This window comes from Netta rufina (assembly GCF_964035555.1).
Source record: "Netta rufina genome assembly, chromosome: Z".
NCBI lineage: Eukaryota > Metazoa > Chordata > Aves > Anseriformes > Anatidae > Netta > Netta rufina.
In genome coordinates, this window is record NC_140126.1 from 77,698,261 (window position 1) to 77,718,323 (window position 20,063).

A 20,063-nucleotide genomic window follows, 5' to 3' on the forward strand; every position below is an offset into this window, starting at 1 on the left:
CGGAATCACCAGGGTTAACAGAAAAGGTGAGAAAAAAAAAGCCAGGAAGAACAGCAGCAGAAAATAAATATAGCCCACCTTTTTGACACAGAAGCCCAACTCCACTGCCTGTTCAGCCATACACAGTATTTGACTGCTTAGGTGAAGCTGAGCATCATCAGCTGGCATCCACTACATAAATTTTCAATGCCTCTACCCATTTGGCTTGTTAGTTACGTATGAATAGTTACCTTTTTTACTTACTTGCAACAGTAATAATCATTTCTGTGCATCATGGTTTAACAGTCTTCATATGTTTACAAGCTATTATAGTCTTTCTTTCATACATGTGAATCACAGCATTCTACACCAGCAAGACTGTCCTTTACGTAGGCAGACCTAACTACATCAGAGCCTCTTCATGAAACTCAAGATAGAAGGAGAAAGACCTAAAATTTTCAGATTCAGACACACTACCTTTCAACGCAGGCACATACTCTTCTGTCTTCTTCAAGATTTCTTGATACGTAGCTATAGCATTTTCATATTTGCCTAGAATCTGCTCAACTGCAGCAGCTCTGTAAATGCTGTATACAAGCTCTGGGTTCAGTTCACTGGCCTTCCTGAAGGCTTTTAGAGCTGTTGCATAGCTACCTCTGCCAAAGTAAGCCTCCCCTAGAGACTCCCAGCAGTTGGAATCCTTTGGATCAGCCCTGAGAGCTGCCTGCAAACTGAAGATATCAAGATTTAATTTATTTAAATCAAATGTGATATAAGTTAACAAAAACAAATTATTTCTTTGCATTATATACTATCAGAACACAACCACACAATTATATAGAACTTTTAGAAACTGCATAATAGTGTTTTAATCTTCATAGAACACATTATAAAAGTTTAGGCATTGTACCTAATTTTGGCTCATTGTTCAGTGTTATAGTGTCTATGACAAGCCTGTCACTAGGCTTGTTAGCATGGATCACTGCTATCATGATAAAAATGCATCGTGCTAATTCCAGAACTGGAGATAGATGCAGCTTGCTCACACCCATTTCCCATTGTGTAGTACAGGCTATCTTGTGATTAGCTAACTTAATTTCAAAAATCATGAAGATCAAAGACTGTTTTACAGGGATTTACAGAAAACAGTTTAAACCAACCACGAGTTCTCTTACTCAGCCACTGCTTGTGACGGCTGACCAGTTCTGAGGTAGTAAAGTCCACGATGAAGCCAGGCCCATTTTATTGAAGCAGCGTTTGCTTTTGCAGTTACTTCATTCAAGATTGACAGAGCGGTATCCTAACAAAGCACCAAAAATGCCACATTAGTAAACAGCTGTATCTAAAGAAGAAAGTTATTGTTTAAGAAGAATACTCCCAAATCTAGCAAACCATTAAACTGTCTAACTTGTTAGTTACTGTAATGAAGAAACATTACATGGGCTTTTTAAAGCTGGCAGGCTGAGTGGCAGAGTAAAGGAGGAAATTATCACATCTGAAGATGTGATTATTTCTTATGTATATGCCTTAGCAAATAGGCAACTTGATTTTTTAACTAGATAAGGTTACATGTCTTTGCAGTAAGTCAGATACTCAGTCTGTTTCTCCAGATATTCCAATAGTCTGTCAAAGTGTGGGCTGCTTTCTTGCTGTAATACCAGACTAAGAACTTTTTATACAATGCTATGTAAGAAATACTTGTTTAAAATGTTCCGATGACTTTGTGTGCTTTTTTTCTGAAAGGAGCAAGGGGGAGGATGGAGAAAGAAATGGCACAAGTTAAATATGAAGAGAAAACTTACTTTCTCTTCATGTAACCTGCTGAAAAAAATCCTCCCATCTTCTGAATCACGTATGTGATGACTACAACGTTATGCTTGCTTCCCCCACCTTTCTCCCCAGATAGGTTTAAATCAGAATTGAAGCACAGAGTTGAAGCAGATCCAGCTATGAAAACTGCTAAGCAATGACAGAATATCTGTTTTTTTTTTGAGATCTTATTCTCAAATACTGAAGAAATCTCAAGTGGCTGCTCAAAGAGCAGGATTAACAGAAAATCAAGACACCCATTAGTCAAGGCCCTGAATATGCAATACCGTGTCTCCAAGTTCCACACTTAAGTCTACAGCTGCTATTCCAGATTCTTCATCAGTTCCATCCAGTTCAAAAGCCTTTTTATAGCAACCACGAGCTCTACTTTTGTCTCCAGCAATGTCTCTGTAGTAGTTACCTAAATAACAAAAGACACTTCCCAAGTAGCTGTCCAATTTTGCAGCCTATAAAGAAATATGAACACAATATAAGAGCACCTTTTGAAGGAATAACAGATGGGCAGGTCCAGTGATAACTACTTGTACAATCTCTGCTTATCAACTTAGTTAAGCATTTTCTGTGGTACATCTGAGTATTCAAAAGATTACTTGAGCTTTAAATATTTGCAGAATCTGCCACAAACCTTCTGTACAAAATGTTTTGTGCCATGAGTATTAACAAGCGAGATGTGTTGGGAACAAACAATTCCATACTGCATCCCATCATTTTTATATTCCACTCAGTTTCAGTCATTATACTCATAGTCATACCATATTATATCACAGTTAACTCTAGCATTTTCTAAAGTTTGAGTTCCCTTTTTAAGCACATTTGGCAGATTTGTTTATACTTAAGAAACTACAACCCCCAAGCAGCATAATAACAGCTATGACAATAATAAAAAAGCTCATATAAAATAATTTAGAATTAAGATTACTGTTCACTTCAAATACATTGCCCACTATACTCTGCTGCTAATGAATTGTAAACAGTAGATGATGATACAAGTTGCCCATACCTGCTACTAATTTATAGTGACTTTGCAATATCTAGATTCCTATTTTGTAACTTCCAAATTCTCAGTAATGATGTCAGACCATCTTTTGGATTACATTCTTATCTATGTGCAGGGAAAAAGCCACAACCAACAAAAAACAAACAATCAGGAAAAGCATATAAACTAGTTGGGCTTTGGAGGCTTACTTCTGTGGATACACACTGAAACTTTAACACCATTCTCTTTCTCCTCTCCTTCCTTTTTTTTCCCCCTCTACACTTTCAAATGTTTCGCCTTCTACATTTCAAAAAGTGCTACACTGTTCACCTATAGGCCTCAACTTTACAGCCCTCAAGGAAAGGGGATTGAAAGAACCACTACTACTTTTGACTACACCAAAGACCTCAAGATTTCGGTGAACAGAAGAACACAAAAACAGGGAGATTCTAAGTAATTACACAGCTCCCTTTCATGCATTTCTTCCCAGCTGAATGTGGTTTACAGGCTCTGTAGGCCTGTAAATAGTAACAAACAATTCCAGTGTCTAACTCCAGTCACGAATAATTTCTGTATTTCTTTTCCTATGTAGGAAAATGCTAATCTACGTGAATAGTTAAAGAAGCTTTTACCTTCAAGAACTGAGTAAGTGTTTTTCCTTTGTCTTTTTTTGTCTCATCACTCATGAACCAATAGGTGAGCCCCAGGTACTGATGATACTCTGCAGTGTCAGCCCTTCTTTCAATGGCGTTTTGAAAACTAAATAAAAGGAACAGATTAGATGAAGCAAACCCTCAAAAGCTGAACATTATATTTTCCCCCACATTTCCCTGTTAAAAAAAAGAAAAAGAGGTTTACCTTCTTTCTGCCTGTTCATACTTCTTTTGAGAATAATGGATGAAAGCCTCAAGAGCATGGGCCTCAGCCAGATCAGGGTGTGACAACAGAAGTTCTTGTGAAATCTGCAAAAATATGTCATCCTTCTCTAGTTATTTCTATATGAAAATAAGAGTTCTACATAGCTTGCAGGAAGGACTATAGAGCACTAACCTTTGAAGCTTGATCCACTAAACCTTTGTTTAGATAAGCCCGACCTCTGAAAGCTAAAACCACTGGATCGCTGCTTGCACCCGCAATCTAGAAGATCACGTAATAGATACAAACAAGTTATTCTTTTCACACACTAAGAAATCAAAGGTGTCAAAAGCAGGTTTTCTACATGAAGACAAGAAAGCACAGAGAGGAGACCACCCTTGAGGAGCCTTAGATAGAGTTTTGCTGAAGAGGTAGCAGATTGTAAACAGAAAGGACAAATCTACAGAAGTTTGAACAGTAAAAAAGTAGTATACATGAAACTGTGAGGCGTAACAGAGGGGAAGCAATTTTCACTTAAAGCTTCACCATTCAATCTTAAAGTAATATGTTTACGTGTAATAACAAGTGAATTGACGACAGAGGGAGTAGGATTATAACCATAATGATGAACAATAGCCCCAGAACTAGCAAGAACCCAGCTTCACTATGCAAGACCAGATAAGGCGAGGAGCAATGGCTTTTTAAATTAGAATTGTGACTTAAAAGAAGTTGTAGCAAAGCCTAAAAGCAAAGGAGCAAGGCATGTTTTAATTATACCGTTGTTGGTAGGAGCTGTCTAAACCACACAGAAAACAAAAATGAGCCAAGGGGAAAAATACACAGCTTGAATTTTTAGCGCATAAAGATGAGAGCATTTTTTTTTTCCTTAAACTACATTTTGGTCAATGAAAATACCTGCTCAAGTGCATTAATGGCTTCTTCTGCAGCATCGGCATCGCCTATTTTAATCAAAGCCTCTGCTTTCAACTGAAGAATATGGTCCTTCTTCTGCTGAAGACTAGGACTCTCAGGATTTCCAAGACTCTTGAGAGCTGTTGACAAGACAGAAGTTTAATCAAATGGAAATAAAAAAGGATCTACAGAGAACACCGCTTAATAAAGCTAATTATTAGACTGTTCTCTCCTGTGTTGAAGAAACTATTACATAAAATCTCTACCTATGCAAGTTCAAAAGTTTGATCAATTTTAGAAAGGTGATGTCAGACATGTAAGAAACTGTCTCCTAGATGCTAGCCTAATAATTGGAATGCTTGTTTTCCTGATCCATGATCTGAGAAAACAATGACCCTTCATTAACCAAATTTGTTGTTCTATACTTCAGTGTCAGAAGGGGAAAAATATTGCTATTAAATCAAGGATTTAACTCTGTACCTGTGCAAAGCCAGCTCTGTACTATTGTAAGCAGTATTGGTTACTTCTCCAGTAGGCAGTATAATCTCACCTCAGAGAATCTCCGTTGAGTTCAAGTACACTCCAAAGACAAATACTTTCTCAACTAGTCAGTTAACTCTATTTCCACCCATGTCAATCTTCTGTCTGACCTGATAGTCCGTCTGTCCTACCATCCTGCCTCTAGCTGCAGATATACAGGAACAATGTAAAAACAGGCCAAGCACAGAGCAATGCTAGATTTCTCCCCCAGTTTTGGACTCAAGGCAACTTTCAGTATCCACAGCATCTTTTAGCAAGGCACAATACCTTAACTTACACTTTGTCATAAGAAACAAAGCCTCCTTCGTTTGTTCTGAGCCTGACATCCTTTAGTTTCATTTGTTACTAACTAGATCTTGCATGTGAGAAGAAAGCATATGATCTTTATTTATTTTCCAAGTAATTTGTAACTTCATGGAATTCAAAATCATCTCTTCTTTTAGAGAGTGGGTGGGTACTAAAACTGCACAAAGAATTCACCATGCTGCTCAAGTTCTTCATGCAGCTGCCTGTTGGTGCTGTTTCAGTAACCATTCCCTTCACTGTAATTCCTGACTTTCAAGTTCTCCTGTAAAGCACAGAAGGGGAAAAGGAGCAGTCCTATTTTCTTCATACAGAATGAATACCTTTCTGTGTTTTACTGCAGTAAGACTAGAGGATAACTTAATGAGAACATTTCTTCTAACAAATGCATGACTTTGCTTTTATGACTATGGAATTTTATTAGTGTATTGGGTTTATGTGGCAAGGTTTTGGTAATGAGGGGCTGCAGGGTGGCCTCTGTGAGCAGAGCCCAGCAGCTGCCCCATGGCAGAGAGGAGTCAGGTCCAGCTGCTCCACAAGGGACCTGCCACTGGCCAGAGCTGGGCTGTGAGTGATGCTGGTTGGGCTCAGGGAGACCAGATTGATGATGGGGAAAAAAACTGCTGTGCTACAGCAGCTGGGAGAGAGGGGTGTGAGCCAGCCCTGCAGCCCCCAGGTGAGTGCAGCAGGAGGGCAGGAGGTGCTGCAGGCAGGCAGCAGCAGTTCCCCTGCAGCCTGTGCAGGGAGAGGCCCCTGGTGGAGCAGGCTGTCCCCCTGCAGCCCATGGGTCCCACATGGAGCAGATCTCCACGCTGCAGCCCCCCCAGGGGTGGAGGAGCCCCCGGTGGAGCAGGTGGATGTGGCCTGGAGGAGGCTGCGGCCCATGGAGAGCCCCCGCAGGAGCAGGCCCCGGGCCGGAGCTGCAGCCCGTGGAGAGGAGCCCCCGCAGGAGCAGGGGTCTGGGGGAGCTGCTGCCCACCCGTGGGGGACCCGTGCTGAGCAGTTTGCTCCTGGGAGATGGATGGACCCCTTGGGACAGAGCCATGTGGGAGCAGTTCCTGAAGAGCTGCTGCCTGTGGGCAGCCCCTGCAGGCTCAGTTCAGGAAGGACGGCATCCCATGGGAGGGACCCCACAGGGAGCAGGGGCAGAGAGGGACCATGAAGGAGAGGCAGAGACAAAGCGACAGGGACGGACCGCAGCTCCCATTCCCTGTTCCCCTGTGCCTCTTGGGAGGAGGAGGTGGAAGAGGGTGGATGAGGGGAAGGTTGTTTTATGTTTTAGTTTGCTTTTAGTTCTCATTGCTCTAGTCTGTTGGCAATAAATTATTTTAATCTCTCTATGAAGAGCCTGCTTTACCCATGACAGTAACTGGTAAATGATCTCCCTGTCCATATCTCAACCCTTGAGACCTTTTCATCGTATTTTCTCCCCCTTTCCCTCTGAGGAGGGTGAGTGAGAGAGCAGTTGTGGTGGAGTTCAGCTGTCTAGTTGCATAAATCCACTACCATCAGTTATTTTAACACCTAATTACCTTCTCTGATAATTTGTTTTCAGACTTATTCCCCTCTGCCCTGAATAGCAGCAAAATGTATTACTCAAAATTCATAATTGGACTAGTAAAGAAGATAAACAACCAAGGTCCTGGTATTGGAATGCCTCTTTCAAGCATGAAAAATGACCTTTATTACTATATCGTGCTCTTTTAATCTATTTAAAAAAAAAAACACAAACAGAAAAAAAAGAAGAAAAAAACTCCTACTCAGTGCTATAACACTGCTTCTTAATCCAAACTGCTCAGTTTCCTTAAAAATCTTATAAGAGATCTTATCAATTACCACTTGGATGTCAGAGTGAATTGTACTACAACTTCATTCCCCGTGTGCTGGTAGCTTCTTCAAAGAGTACTAAAAAACAATTTCACTTTATTGAAGCCATGCTGTCTATTCCCACAGAATTCATCTTTCTACATTAATTGCATTACTCTCTTCTTTCAGTTTTTAAGTAGTTTCACCATTAAACATTATACTTGTCTGTGGTTTTTCTGATCTTTCCTACAATCCTTCCTGTAGTTGGAGTCACACTAACTATGTCTAAGTAGTTGGGTACAAAGACAGTTTAAGCAAGTGATTACATACCACTAGAAAGAGAATATTTATCAGGGAGCGTAGTAGTAGGAAAAGGGGTTACGGCTTGCAAATTGAAGAGGGCAGATTTAGATTAGAGGCACCTGCACAGGTTGTCCAGAGCAGCTGAGGATGCCCCATCCCTGGAAGTGCCCAAGGCCAGGCTGGATGGGGCTCTGGGCAGCCTGACCTATGGGGAGGTGTCCCTTCCCACGGCAGGGAGGGTGGAATTGTGTGCTCTGTAAGGGCCCCTACAACCCACCCCATGTTGTGATTCTATGATTTAACAGTTAATGCTTCAGCAATCTCATCTTGATGTGCCCTGTTCAATTCCTAGGTCAGTATCTCTTAGTTTCTTAACGCTCATTTTTCCTGTTTTGGTTTATAGTAACTTCTATCAAGGCTATAATGACAGGTAAATTCTTTGACAAGACCCCTGAAAAAAAAGGTCGTGGTGTAGAAGTCTCCCTGAGCTCTTACACAGTGAAAACAGATGGGAAAATAATTGCCTCATTTTCATTCCTTCTGCAATATGTTTCCTGAACTCTTTTGACCTACTTCGTTCTGTTCTCACATTTCCTCTACCCAGCTTTATAGCCCTTCTGCATCTTCCTCAATGGCAAGTACTTCACCATTTGAAGTATTCCCCTTGCTTTTAATGTATTTTCTATGACTGTTTAGCCAAGTCTGATTACTGTTACCTCTCTGAGTCTTTCCTGAGGAGTTTTTTGTTACATTAGTCTCTGTCAGAAGAAGCCTGCTTTGGATGAGCCTTCATTTATAACCATCAAATAATGATTCTGTTCAGATTAGATATGTATCACTAGATCATAACAACCGCCCTCACACCCAGCTAGCACAGATGAAGAGTTGCACTCAAAGTAAGGTTTCTTGAGATGCAGGTGTGCTATCCAACATTCTTCTGCACTTTAACTTTTTACTCTTAACTGTATATAAAGACTGAAAAGGTGAGATTCTGATAAAGTCCACTGTGTTTCACCCACCTCTGTAGTTCCTGGCAGTTAACTGCTGTTTGGCTGACTTGGTCAACGACCAGCTGAAGAAGCATATGAAAATGTGCAGAACATCTAAATATTAATCCTGAGACAGCTTTCGGGTTCTGATTAACCAAATATTTCCTCTCTTCCTGAGACTAAGCAGCACAAGGTGATTTTCACCTGTCATAAACCAGAAGCAGCAAGAGAGCCCACCACAACCAGTGATGCTGCAAAGTGCAAAGGAGTAGGGCTGCTGCTAACACACACTTAGTGTGCAAAAGCCACGTTGACTAGACTGCATAAAGACGGTTAACACTGCAGATGCCCTTTCAATTAGCAGGCAGTTACCTTGATTACAGGACAGGACAGCATTCTTGTGCTTGTGAATTTTCATCTGTGCCTCTGCCAAATAATGCCATGCTCCCAGACACTGGCTAGCATTCTTCAAACCTAGTAAAAGAAAGTTCAAGAAAAGAAATGTTGCTTAGGGCTGCAAAGATGCTGTGGCTGACAGATGCTGTATTGCCGTACAACACCATCAAAACACTAACATCAAATAATCAGCAAAAAAAATGCAGTTAGTTTAAACTAAGACTCAAAGAAAAAATATCTTAGATACACCCAAATGTAAGGGAAAGACTATGGCAGTTGTAAACCTCTCTTAGGCTTAATTTTGCCTATAATGTTATATATAAATAAAGAGAAAAGGGGAAAATGTGAGGAAATACACAATATTGGCTTAAGGTGCACTTTTGTTTCAGAACACAAAAAGTCCTTCCGTTTGATCACAAATTATCACCAACAGCCTGTAGACTGCTTTATAAAATTTCCCTTAGAGACGAGAAAAGGCTGGCTCTATAGAACAGCTATGGAACTTCAAGACAGCAAAAAAAAAAAAAACAGGCTGCAAAAGCATTTAACTAGAATTTCCCGAGAAACGCCTTAATTAGAGATTCAGTCATAAAACAGAATTTGATTCTTCTGAGAAATATATTACTATTAAATAATTCCTTGAAGTTTCAGAGCCTAAAATGTGAACACTTGGCTTACTAGGAAAGATATCACTTCCAACTCGAAACATTTCTGCTGATGCAAAGTGCAAGGCTCTTTGTGTTCTCCCCTTTATGAGAATTACATCTAGAAGTAAAAAACTGATAATATGTTTTGGGAGAGAGCAGTTCAGAAATATAAGCAAATTTCAATTGCATTTCTAAATCACATATACGTTTCATCAAAATGTCCAACTGCCATTTAAGAGAGAAATTTGTTACATGGAAGACTTTTCTCTTAAGCATTTGAAATTTGATTCATTATTTAGGCAAGTCACCTTATTTCATTGTGGGTATGCTGCTGTGACATAGCATATTCCAAAATCCAAATTAAAGAAACAGTCTTATTCTAACCCCAGGTGAAAGGAATACAGGGTATCACAGCATAGCCTGATTGCTTAGACTTTCAGACATGTTATACTTCAAGAGATACTTAAAAAAACATACCTCAGTCAGACAAAGCATTGAGTATTTTAAAAGCTAGCTGGTCTTTCTACTACTTGCAATAGAACTGGCAATGTAATATGAAACTCTAAGCTTCCCAAAACATTAATTGTAGCTGCTGTCAAGACAGAGTACCTATACCTCACATTATACATTTACCTTCAGTAAGACTTTTAACAGCCTCCTCGTATTTCTTTTCATGGAGACATTTTATACCAAAACCAATGTTGCCTGGACCACTACTTGAGTCCACCTCCGAAAGCTTAGAAAAACAGTGAAAGGCCTTTTCTGACATGGTACCTGGTTTCGGAAAAAAAAAAAAAAAAGAAAAAAAAAAAGAAACACTTTCTTGAGCTGTAGATTTAAAAATGTAACAAGAAAACTGAAATTATTTACAGAAACATATATACTTATATGACACTTATCCTTTAAGCTCAAGGTAATGAGTTTATTCATTAAACATTTTTTTCCAATTATACTATATGCTTATACCCCCTACACATAAATAAATAAAAATCAAGTAGTCATCAATATACTCAATATCACCAAACAAAATAAGCTGCCAATCTGAATTCTTTAACGACTCATAGTAAACTAATACAGGTATGCTTCCTTTATTAGTAGAAACTAATTTGTTCATATGCTTTTCATCCAAGCTTAGGTGAAAGCCCACGTCTCAAAATCTACCACAAATAAATCAAAATAATTTCCTTCCAGAGTAGGCCTGTGTAACTACACATTTGCTGTGATGGGCTTGCTGAAACAGTCTTGCTGTGAAAGCACATGACTTAATGTGTCAGCATTACATTTTATTGACAGTAACTTGTAAACTTAGCAACTTCAGCAACAGTCTTTGATCTGTTTTTCTGTTCTGTTTTGCTTTAAATTATGGACTCATTAAAATACAGGATGCCTTTGATTCGAATTTGGTAAAATTGACTAATATTGCAACTGAGTTACAAGCCCACAAATCTGGGACATCAAGCAATTCCACAAATCTTTCTTCTTAGGCAGGAAGGATTTTATTGGCGAAGAGTAACCTACACATAGCCGTTCCTCAACCTTAGAGCTATGTCTTAACTTCTCCATTCATTATTCTAGGCTTAGTGCCTATGAATCAGGCTTCATACTGAATGCAGAGCATAGATTCATTTATCTGGAAAGGCTGTTTTTGAGTTTTGTAAGGCAAATACATTGCAAGAGTTGGACTTTTTTTTTTTTTCCCCATTTACAGTCATCATTCTGTTACAAAACCAAGTAATTATAAAGCATATGTCTTAGTTTCAGCTGGATGGCGTTAATTTCCTTCATAGTTGTTGGTACAGTGCTGTGTTTTGGACTTTGGATGAGAATAATCCTGATAACACACCAATGTTTTGGTTGCTGCTGAGCAGTGCTTACACCAAGCCAAGGACTTCTCAGCTTCTCACACTGCCCTGCCAGTGAGGGGTTGGGGGTACACAGGGAGCTAGGCTGGGACATAGCCAGGACAGCTGGCCTGAACTTGCTGAATGAATATCCCAAACTGAGTAAGGGTGAAGAGTAAAACTGGGTTAAACCGGCCAGGGGAGCTGCCTTGTTTCAGCGACTGGTTGAGCATCAGTTGGCTACTGGTGAGCACTGTGCATCACTTTGTGTGTTCTTTTATTTATTAATTTCCTTCCTTTTCTTATTAAATTGTTTTTATCTCATCGAAAGAGTTTTACCCATTTCTCACCCCCATCCCACTGGTGGGGAGTGAGGTAGTGAATACATGGTGCTTCACTGCCTGCCAGGTTAAACCATAGCAGCATGAGCGAACACTTCACTTCCAGAGTGGTAAAACGTGACAAAGTAAACAGCGTGCTTGTATTTAGGTGTGAAGGGTAAAAACCTGTCAAAAAGACTATCATAACATCAATTATAAAAAGAATTATTTTAAGCCCCCAAAGTGTGTAAACCCATCCTACTCACCTGACTCAATGTAGTGCAAGCAAAGTACTTCCAAAGGATAGCTTACAGTAGGATATAAAGCCATCATGTCATCACAGGCCTTTTCCAACTTAGCAGTTTCATGAGGAAGCTTGTAAGGAAAAGAAAGCAAGGAGCTATTTGTGTGAATTATCAAATAGGATTGTTCCATGTAGACAGTGTGATCAAGTGCACCTTCAGCAAGTTTGCAGCTGACACCAAGCTGAACAGTGCAGTTGATAGCAAAGACGGAAGAGGAGATGCCTTCCAAAGGGACCTGGATGGACTAGAGGTGGGCCCGTGTGAACTCAATGAGGTTCAACAAGTCCAAGTGCAGGGTGCTGCACCTGGGTCAGGGCCATCCCAGACACGAGCACAGAGTGGGAGAAGAAGTCATAGAGAGCAGCCCTGCAAAGAAGGACTTAGGGGTTCTGGTGGACAAAAAGCTCAGTGTGAGCCAGCAGTGCGTGCTTGCAGCCCAGAAGGTCAACTGTGTCCTGGGCTGCATCGCAAGAAGCGTGACCAGCAGGGGAGGGAGGTGATTGTCCCTTTCTTTTCTGCTCTTGTGAGACTCCACTCGGAGTACTGAATCCAGGTTTGGGGCCCCCAGACCAAGAAGGATGTGGAGCTGTTAAGAGCAGGTCCAGAGGAGGGCCATGAAGTTGATCGATGGGCTGAAGCACTTATCCTATGAAGAAAGGCTGAGAGAGCTGGGGATGTTCAGCACGGAGAAGAGAAGGCTCTGGCGAGACCTTATTGCGACCTTTCTCTGCTTAAAGGGGCCTTATAAAGAACATAGAGAAAGACTCTTTACTTGGGTAGATAATGATAGGACAAGGGGGTCCTATCATTATGGTCTTAAACTAAGAGGAGAGATTCAGACTAGACATAAAGAGAAAATTCTTCACTGTAAGGGTAGTGAGGCAACCAGCACAGGCTGCCCAGAGAAATTGTGGATGCCCCATCCCTGGCAGTGCCCAGTGCTGGGCTGAATGAGGCTTTGGGCAATCTGATCTAGTCGGTGGCATCCCTGCCTCTGGCAGGGGGTTGGAGTTAGATCATCTTTAAAGTCCCTTCCACTCCAAGCCACTCTACGATTCTGTGACTGATTCTACGACTCACTGACAAAGACTGACTAACAAAACCTTACCTTTGACAGGCACTGAATAAAGTCTTTGTAAAGATTTTGGTGGTCTTCACTGGGAACAAGGTCGGCAGAGTTCACTGCCTCCTCAAATGCATTCAAAAGCTGAAATAAGAAATAATTAGGAGTATAGCAAACAATGACTCTAAGAAAACGTTACCATCATAGTTTAGTGCATACTCAAACCTGGACCCTACTCCTTAAATTTATCCTCATACCAAAAGCAGAGGAAAATGACAAAAAAAATCCTTATCTTGGTGTCTTTGATATTCCTTGGGTCCTTTATCATCTCATAAACACAAAACACATTAGTTTTCCAAAACAAGAAAAAGCAGTAATAAGTTTTATAAAATAAGTACAAGGAATGCAAAATTTGTGGGAGTACAGATGCTTCCTTGTACCCAATTCCAGTTTGAAGGACTTGGTTCCACAAAACCAAAGTTACTATTTGTCAGCCTTCCCCCTGAACTCTGAAGAAACCTGAAGTCCTTAATTCCTTGACACTCTCCCCCTCTCCCACTATTAAATTTTATATAATGTTTCCCACAACCAAAATGATGAATAGTAAGCTGCCTTCAATACCACAACCTTACAGGTTCAGAACTGCAGTAAATTGTAGATTTGCAGGTGAAATCCATTCCTAATCTTTGTGTACCAATCCCCTGCTCACCTCCTACTCCATCTCCCTCACAAAACAAAAAAAACAGACAGCAAGTACTGACTTCAGCACCTCTTTTTTATAATAGCCCTTAAGGCAGAGCATTTGCCTTCTCAGAACTTATGGATCTAGGTTCAGTTTCCCTCTGTCAAAGTACTTGAACAAGTATTTGCTACCTTTCTGAACCATTACTATCAACCAGAGAAATTTCCACCCTTCCTTGTGAAGGAGGTTCATCTTGCAAGAACGAATAAAACAGATAAAATAAAATTAACTTTGGCCATAGAGGGCACAAAATCAGTACAACTAATGATCTTTCTGTAATGCTCCAAAGAACTTTAACATTCTCCTACAACATAAAAGCTTACAATTTGTAGGAGGAAGGAAATTTTGAATGCAAACATTGATACCTAAGATGAGCACTAGGTACGAAGAAATGGGAAAACAGCACAAAACTACCTCTTCCAGTTTGCAGGAGAGGAAGAGAAGGAGTCACTTGTTTTGGAGAATGCCTATATTCTAGACTCTATCAGAACTTTCGAATATGCTAGAAGCTATTCTGTTCAGCTGCGTGAATACACTGATGCTTCTTGTACCATGCAGGGGCAGAACAATGCATCACCACGGTACAGGGCAAACCTGGGCTCCCACAGAACTTAGGAGGCAGTTAAGGACAAAGCTCCAGGACAACTGTTTGTGTTCAGATGCCCAATACCACTGAAGTTTCACTTCAGACAGCAACACCTTCACTGTTTCTGTCAGATGCTACAATCACCTACCTTTTTCCTGAGAAGCTGGGTACCACTGAATGCTAATGAGAGAGTCACATGATGGGTACTTTAAGGCTTAATTTGAATCTAGCTGCTCTGTGTATATATATGCATCTGATGATGAATAGGAATGGAAAAACATTACCATTTGCACAGTCTGATTGTCCTGGCTCTGTTCACTGTCTGCCAGTAACTGGATCATCCTTTTCCAAAGCTGATGAAGCTCTGCTTTTTCTGCACCTTCCTCCTGTTTTATCCTTATTAGTTTCTGCCATGTTTCAGCAACCTGTCAATAGGAGACAAACAAGCTATGCTGTAACTCTTTAAATTCAACAAAATTTCCAAGTACTGTCAACTCCAAGAAACACGCATTTCACTTTCCTCTCTTAAAATGGCACACTGCTGTACAAGACGGTGACATTCTTTCAAACAGTCAAAAGATATCCTAATTTAAATTAAACCGCTATACTGCTAGAGTACTTCCACTTCTACACTTACTTACATTTGCATAGCACACTATTGCAAATATATGCTTGCATCATTTATTGAAAATTTGAAAAGGAAGATTTAAAGCTATCCTCACCTGCCTTGTTATTGGACAGAAAACCCAGTGCCAGCCAGACTGAGTAATTAAGGATCACATGGAGAAAAACGAATGCTTTCAATATAGAGAGAGAGACATTGAAGGAGAGGAAGTGAACACTAAATTATAACACAAAATGGAAACAGTATATACTGTTTAATAATAACATTGCGTGGGGACTTGTCTACCTTCCAAGGTACGTAAAGGTGGTACCAACAGCATGAATTCTGACTCTGGTTCCTTGAGAAAACAACAGAAAAAACAGACAAACAGTCCTCCTACAAACAGAGTATCTGTCAGATCTACACTACTACAAACAGAAATACAAGAACAGTAGCAATATGTGCTGAAATTACAGCGTGGAAAACTCAGCAAGACTAAGAAAGAATAAAAAGGTTGCTCAGGCCTAACATAGGAAGGAAACCACAAACTAAGCTTATCACTAAATTTAGTTTCAGAAACTGCTATGCAAAGAATCTTTGGGTAGATTAGGCCAAAGTCTTCAGCCTGATGCTTAAAGAGAAGGAAAATCTCCCATTTCCCATTGTCAGAGGAAAAGGGGGAAGATGGTGTTGTGTGTAAGCACACACCACAAAAGTGAACAGAGTAGCAGCAAAAATAAGTATTCTGTAATAACACCAGCCTGCAGATAACACTACTGTTGAACTCTACAGGTGTTTAACAGCTCCACCTCGTGGTAACCTGCCAAGAGCCATCCCTGCAGTGCTCACGCTGACAAGGTCTTTAGGAGTGCAAGGAGGTCTGAAGCTTGTGGTGCACCAGAGCAGATTTTCATGTCCTTATCGTGCTCACAGAATCTGGTACCTAATCCATGGTTTTTATGTAAATTCCACCTCACCCTCTGGCATGAAACAACCTAGGAAAAGATCGTCCCATCAGTGGAGAACTGGCCAAGCTAGGCAAAGGGTAAGTTCCTCTCACATGCTGTGGGTAAATGTGCATTTGGTATCATGCTGGACTTCTAGAAATCAAACAGAAGGATGATATTGCACCCTTCCAGCCTATACACTAATGTTTTTGTCAAGTTTTGCCAGTTAAGCAGGTGCCATCCGATTCTTTTATGCAGAGGGAGGAAAAAAAAAAAAAAAAGAATATGGTAAAAGAATATAGTTAAAAATCTGCCTAGTGATCCAAAAGGAGATTCTAAATGATCTGTGGCCCAAAACACCTATGGATTCCTTCATGAAGACTAGCTAGTTCTAGCAAGAAATTTCCTTTAGATCAGAACAGAGAAATGACATTAGTCACTTACCTCTAAATATTTCTTTTCTTGATGATATAGTTCCACAAGCTTGTTACATACATTACACCATTTCTGCTTGTCTCCACTAGAAAGAAGAAAATCAAACAAGCTAAGATTGCCATAAAATAGCAGTACAGTTCAAATTCTGACAAATGAAGTTTTAGTTCAGTTAACAAAAAAATATTTAGAACATTGCAGATTACCTTAAAAATCAGTGCTATAACTGAGTAAACAATTCCTTTAAGGGACTGGGCTTTTCTGTTTGATCTGTTTTCAAATTAAGGAAACAACTGTAACCCTCCAGCCAGCTACACTGACAGCTAAGAGTTACTTTTGTTACTTTTGTTTAGAACTGTATCTGTATGAGCTGGGTGACATCCATTCCCTGTAAAGGAGGGAAAAGTTAAGTTCGCTTACTAATGCAGGCTTGGTACCCTCAAAGCTAAATGCATCAAGGCAGTGAGGTTACACAGATGACAAGTGACAACATAAGAATCTTCTGAAATGCTAACCTCAACCACAACTATTCCAAAAGATTTTGCTCTATTAAAAGAGGCAGAAATAACATAGCTTTTCTGTACCTGTATAAGGTGAAGTAACCTGCACTTACCAGTGGCTTAAAAAAGACAACTGGCAATCTATCCTGGCAATCATATCAGCTATGGCATTCACTGAACTTTTGTCAGCTAAAAACCTTTGACTGAATTATAGTACAATATTCTTTACCTTTCATAGAGTTCCAAGAGCTTTTTATAAACATCTGCTAAGTCTCCTTTGACATCGGTTTGGTTGGATTTCTCATATAAATTTGCTAACCCCTTTAAAAAAATAAGATCAGAAAATAAGTAACGTTTGATGTCTGCAGTTATGAATTAAATTTACATTGCAAGTTCTGCCTAAAAAAATATATTGCCTTCACATGTTAATGCAGTAATCTCTGAGCAGAATCTACATTGATATTCCTGTATCTATTTTAAAATAATAGCTTTCCTCGCTTTATTAATTAATACAACTATTTGAAACTTTTAAATGTTACATAATGTTGCCTGCAAATTAGATTATATACAAATCCAGACTATATACAAATAGCACCTCACCAGATGAAAGCTTTATATCTAAGTACCACACCACCTTGTACATGTATAATAACAGAAAGCCAGAATCTGAGGGCTGTGGAAATTTCCATACACCCTGAAATGAGGCACTAGTATTTATACTTTAAGAAGCTATTTATATTGAACACTCAACAAACCTTACTACAATAGAAATATCAAATTCTGACATCTGCAAGAGACCTACCGTGCAACTTTATGCTTCACGAGTCTCCAAATAACTCAACTGAATGCCATATACTGCTAGGATGTCACAACACCAGCAGTACACATTACTTTAAATGTATGTTGTTATTTTTTAAGTAACATCAAAAATTAATAACAATCCATTTCATGCTGTAAAAATAAGTTTCTAGATAAAACATTTTATTGTATACAAGAGAAGCACTCTCAAATGTTTGTTAAGTTATGAGCATGGCAATTCTAAGCACAGATAAATTTACTGTATGTCCTTCAGTTTACATTCTTCCTAGCACCTTTCGCTGCTATCTTGTCTAGAGAAGAAACACACGCTTAAATGCAACAGAGCTAAAATTCATGCTGCTACACACACACAACCACCCATGGCTTTAGTTTGTACACACGTAACATTAACTTCTGTTACCGAAAAGCTCCGTACAACTTAGTGCCTGAAGAAAACTCAACGTAAATATTAACTCAGCTTTGTTCCCATACTGAACTCCACAGGAATACTTTTCATGGAAAGAAAAAATGAATCTGGGCACACACTTACCTGCCATGCCAGCAGCTGGTTTGGTTCAATTTCAATAGCCTTCTTATATGCTCCTTTGGCCTGATCAGGCTGTTCTAGCTCAGCAGCTGCCAGGCCAATAAATACCCAGGCATTGTAGTTATTTTTTTCTTGCTTTAAGACTGCCTAGAAACACGCAATTTTAGGTGAAAAGGATGAACGCAATGCATCTCACAGATTCATGCACTGAGTTTTCTCATTAAGGTTTGGTGAATTCCTCTTTATGATAATATTAAAAGTTAACTCATTTTTAGGGAAAGGTTAAGGTTCGTAACTTGAGATTTTTATGCCACAAAATGTTTCACATTGGAACTGTTCCACTGAGTGGAACAGAAATTAAGCTGTGCGATTAATCTTAACTATTACGTTGGTGAGGTACAACACACTCCAGAGAACTACATAGTTCTAAGCGTATGGGAACAGCAAACAAAAAGTACAAAGCACTTTACTTTCCAAGTAAATAATTCTTACCTTGCAATGTTTTAAGGCTTCCTTATATTCTTTATTTCTTATGGCTTCTCTAGCACTCTTTAATGCTGCTTTCACCTCCTTATCTGACATTGTGGCTGCTAAATAAAACCAACACATAATTAGTTAGTACGGAAGAATTGTAAAACCACCTAGGTTGGAAAAGATCTTTATGATCATCAAGTCCAGCCATACAAACTGAACTCAGAACATTGCTAATGTCCTAATGTAGTAGCATAAAGAAAGCAGAAAGCATCCCGAGCACTTTAGTTACTGCAACATGCCTAAGCTGCACACTGAATGATAATTCCCTAAAACTTGCTGAAACAAATACTATAGTTAAGATCAATTGGTCACGCTTAGTCTCAACGCAGGATTACTTCTATATTCCAAACAGTTAAGTGATACGCAGCACTTATCCTAAGCCTTGACACGAACTTCATTCTGGGATAATCCTCAATGGGATGAGAGGTGTTGTATGACAGGTACCATAGTTTAAGTTGTGGAACGTCAGCACATGAAAGACACCATATGTACGTTCTCGTAAGGCAGGAATTGCTGCACAGTGAGCACCAGACATGTTCTCAAGGGGCTCCTGAGATCAGAGCTTTTAATTTTCGTGTCTGTGTCGGGACAATGGTCAGTATGACACCAACACTCAGGGGCGGTCTGCCTTCTGTCACTACAGCCGCACAGAAGTGTTAAAGTACAAGCATAAGAGAGGTTCATGCTTGTAACGTCCGAGATAATCACACCCTGTTTCGCTTCAATCTAAACATTTCGCCTGAAACAAAACTGTAAAACATCACAATGAAAACTGGCAAAGACGGGACGTGGCTAAGGAACGACTCAGAGGGTGCAGGCCAAGAAACGTGCTGGAAGGACGAAAAAGCGGCTTGTAAAAGCTGAAGAGCAACAGCTGAAGAAGGGAATAAGGGCTTAGGGAGGAATTAATAACGGAAGAGTGAAGGAAGATGGCTGAGATCTAAGATTCCCTCAGAACCTCTCTCCCTGTATATACGTATATAGATATATAGAGAGAAAGAGATTATTTTTTAAACTCGCCACACGCACACTTTTTAGCAGCTGCCGACGACAAGCGCTGTGGCTCCCAGCGGGCTCAGGCTCCTCAGGCTCCTCAGACCCAGCGCCCCTCGCACCGCCCGAGCCCGGGCTCCATCTCCACCTGCGGAGAGACGACAAATTCAGCCCGGAGCGCTGCCTCGGCCTCGGCCTCGTTCCCCGCCCGGCCCGGCCCTCCCTCCCTCCCTCAGGCAGCCCGTCCCGCTGCCCGCCTCAGCCCCCTCCGCCGCCATCTTACCTCCCCTCACCCCCTCACCGCCCCTCCGCGGC

The 20,063-nt window shown here is 40.3% G+C and overlaps 1 protein-coding gene across 1 annotated transcript in view; it reads right to left on the reverse strand.

Moving 5' to 3' along the window:
- SKIC3 (SKI3 subunit of superkiller complex) overlaps window positions 1–20,055 on the reverse strand; it is a 49,361-nt gene extending 29,306 nt beyond the window's left edge. The window contains exons 1-18 of the mRNA XM_084305007.1: window positions 20,032–20,055; window positions 19,785–19,896; window positions 18,714–18,811; window positions 18,225–18,368; window positions 17,106–17,197; window positions 16,389–16,464; window positions 14,678–14,818; window positions 13,111–13,209; window positions 11,964–12,072; window positions 10,170–10,310; window positions 8,866–8,967; window positions 4,556–4,692; window positions 3,836–3,922; window positions 3,644–3,747; window positions 3,418–3,544; window positions 2,076–2,255; window positions 1,155–1,279; window positions 457–710 (exon numbers count right to left, since the gene is read on the reverse strand). Of these exons, the coding sequence (XP_084161133.1) occupies window positions 457–710; window positions 1,155–1,279; window positions 2,076–2,255; window positions 3,418–3,544; window positions 3,644–3,747; window positions 3,836–3,922; window positions 4,556–4,692; window positions 8,866–8,967; window positions 10,170–10,310; window positions 11,964–12,072; window positions 13,111–13,209; window positions 14,678–14,818; window positions 16,389–16,464; window positions 17,106–17,197; window positions 18,225–18,368; window positions 18,714–18,803 (2,008 nt within the window). The 5' untranslated portion in view covers window positions 18,804–18,811; window positions 19,785–19,896; window positions 20,032–20,055. The remainder of the gene's footprint in view (window positions 1–456; window positions 711–1,154; window positions 1,280–2,075; window positions 2,256–3,417; window positions 3,545–3,643; window positions 3,748–3,835; window positions 3,923–4,555; window positions 4,693–8,865; window positions 8,968–10,169; window positions 10,311–11,963; window positions 12,073–13,110; window positions 13,210–14,677; window positions 14,819–16,388; window positions 16,465–17,105; window positions 17,198–18,224; window positions 18,369–18,713; window positions 18,812–19,784; window positions 19,897–20,031) is intronic.
- Window positions 20,056–20,063: the final 8 nt, after the last annotated feature.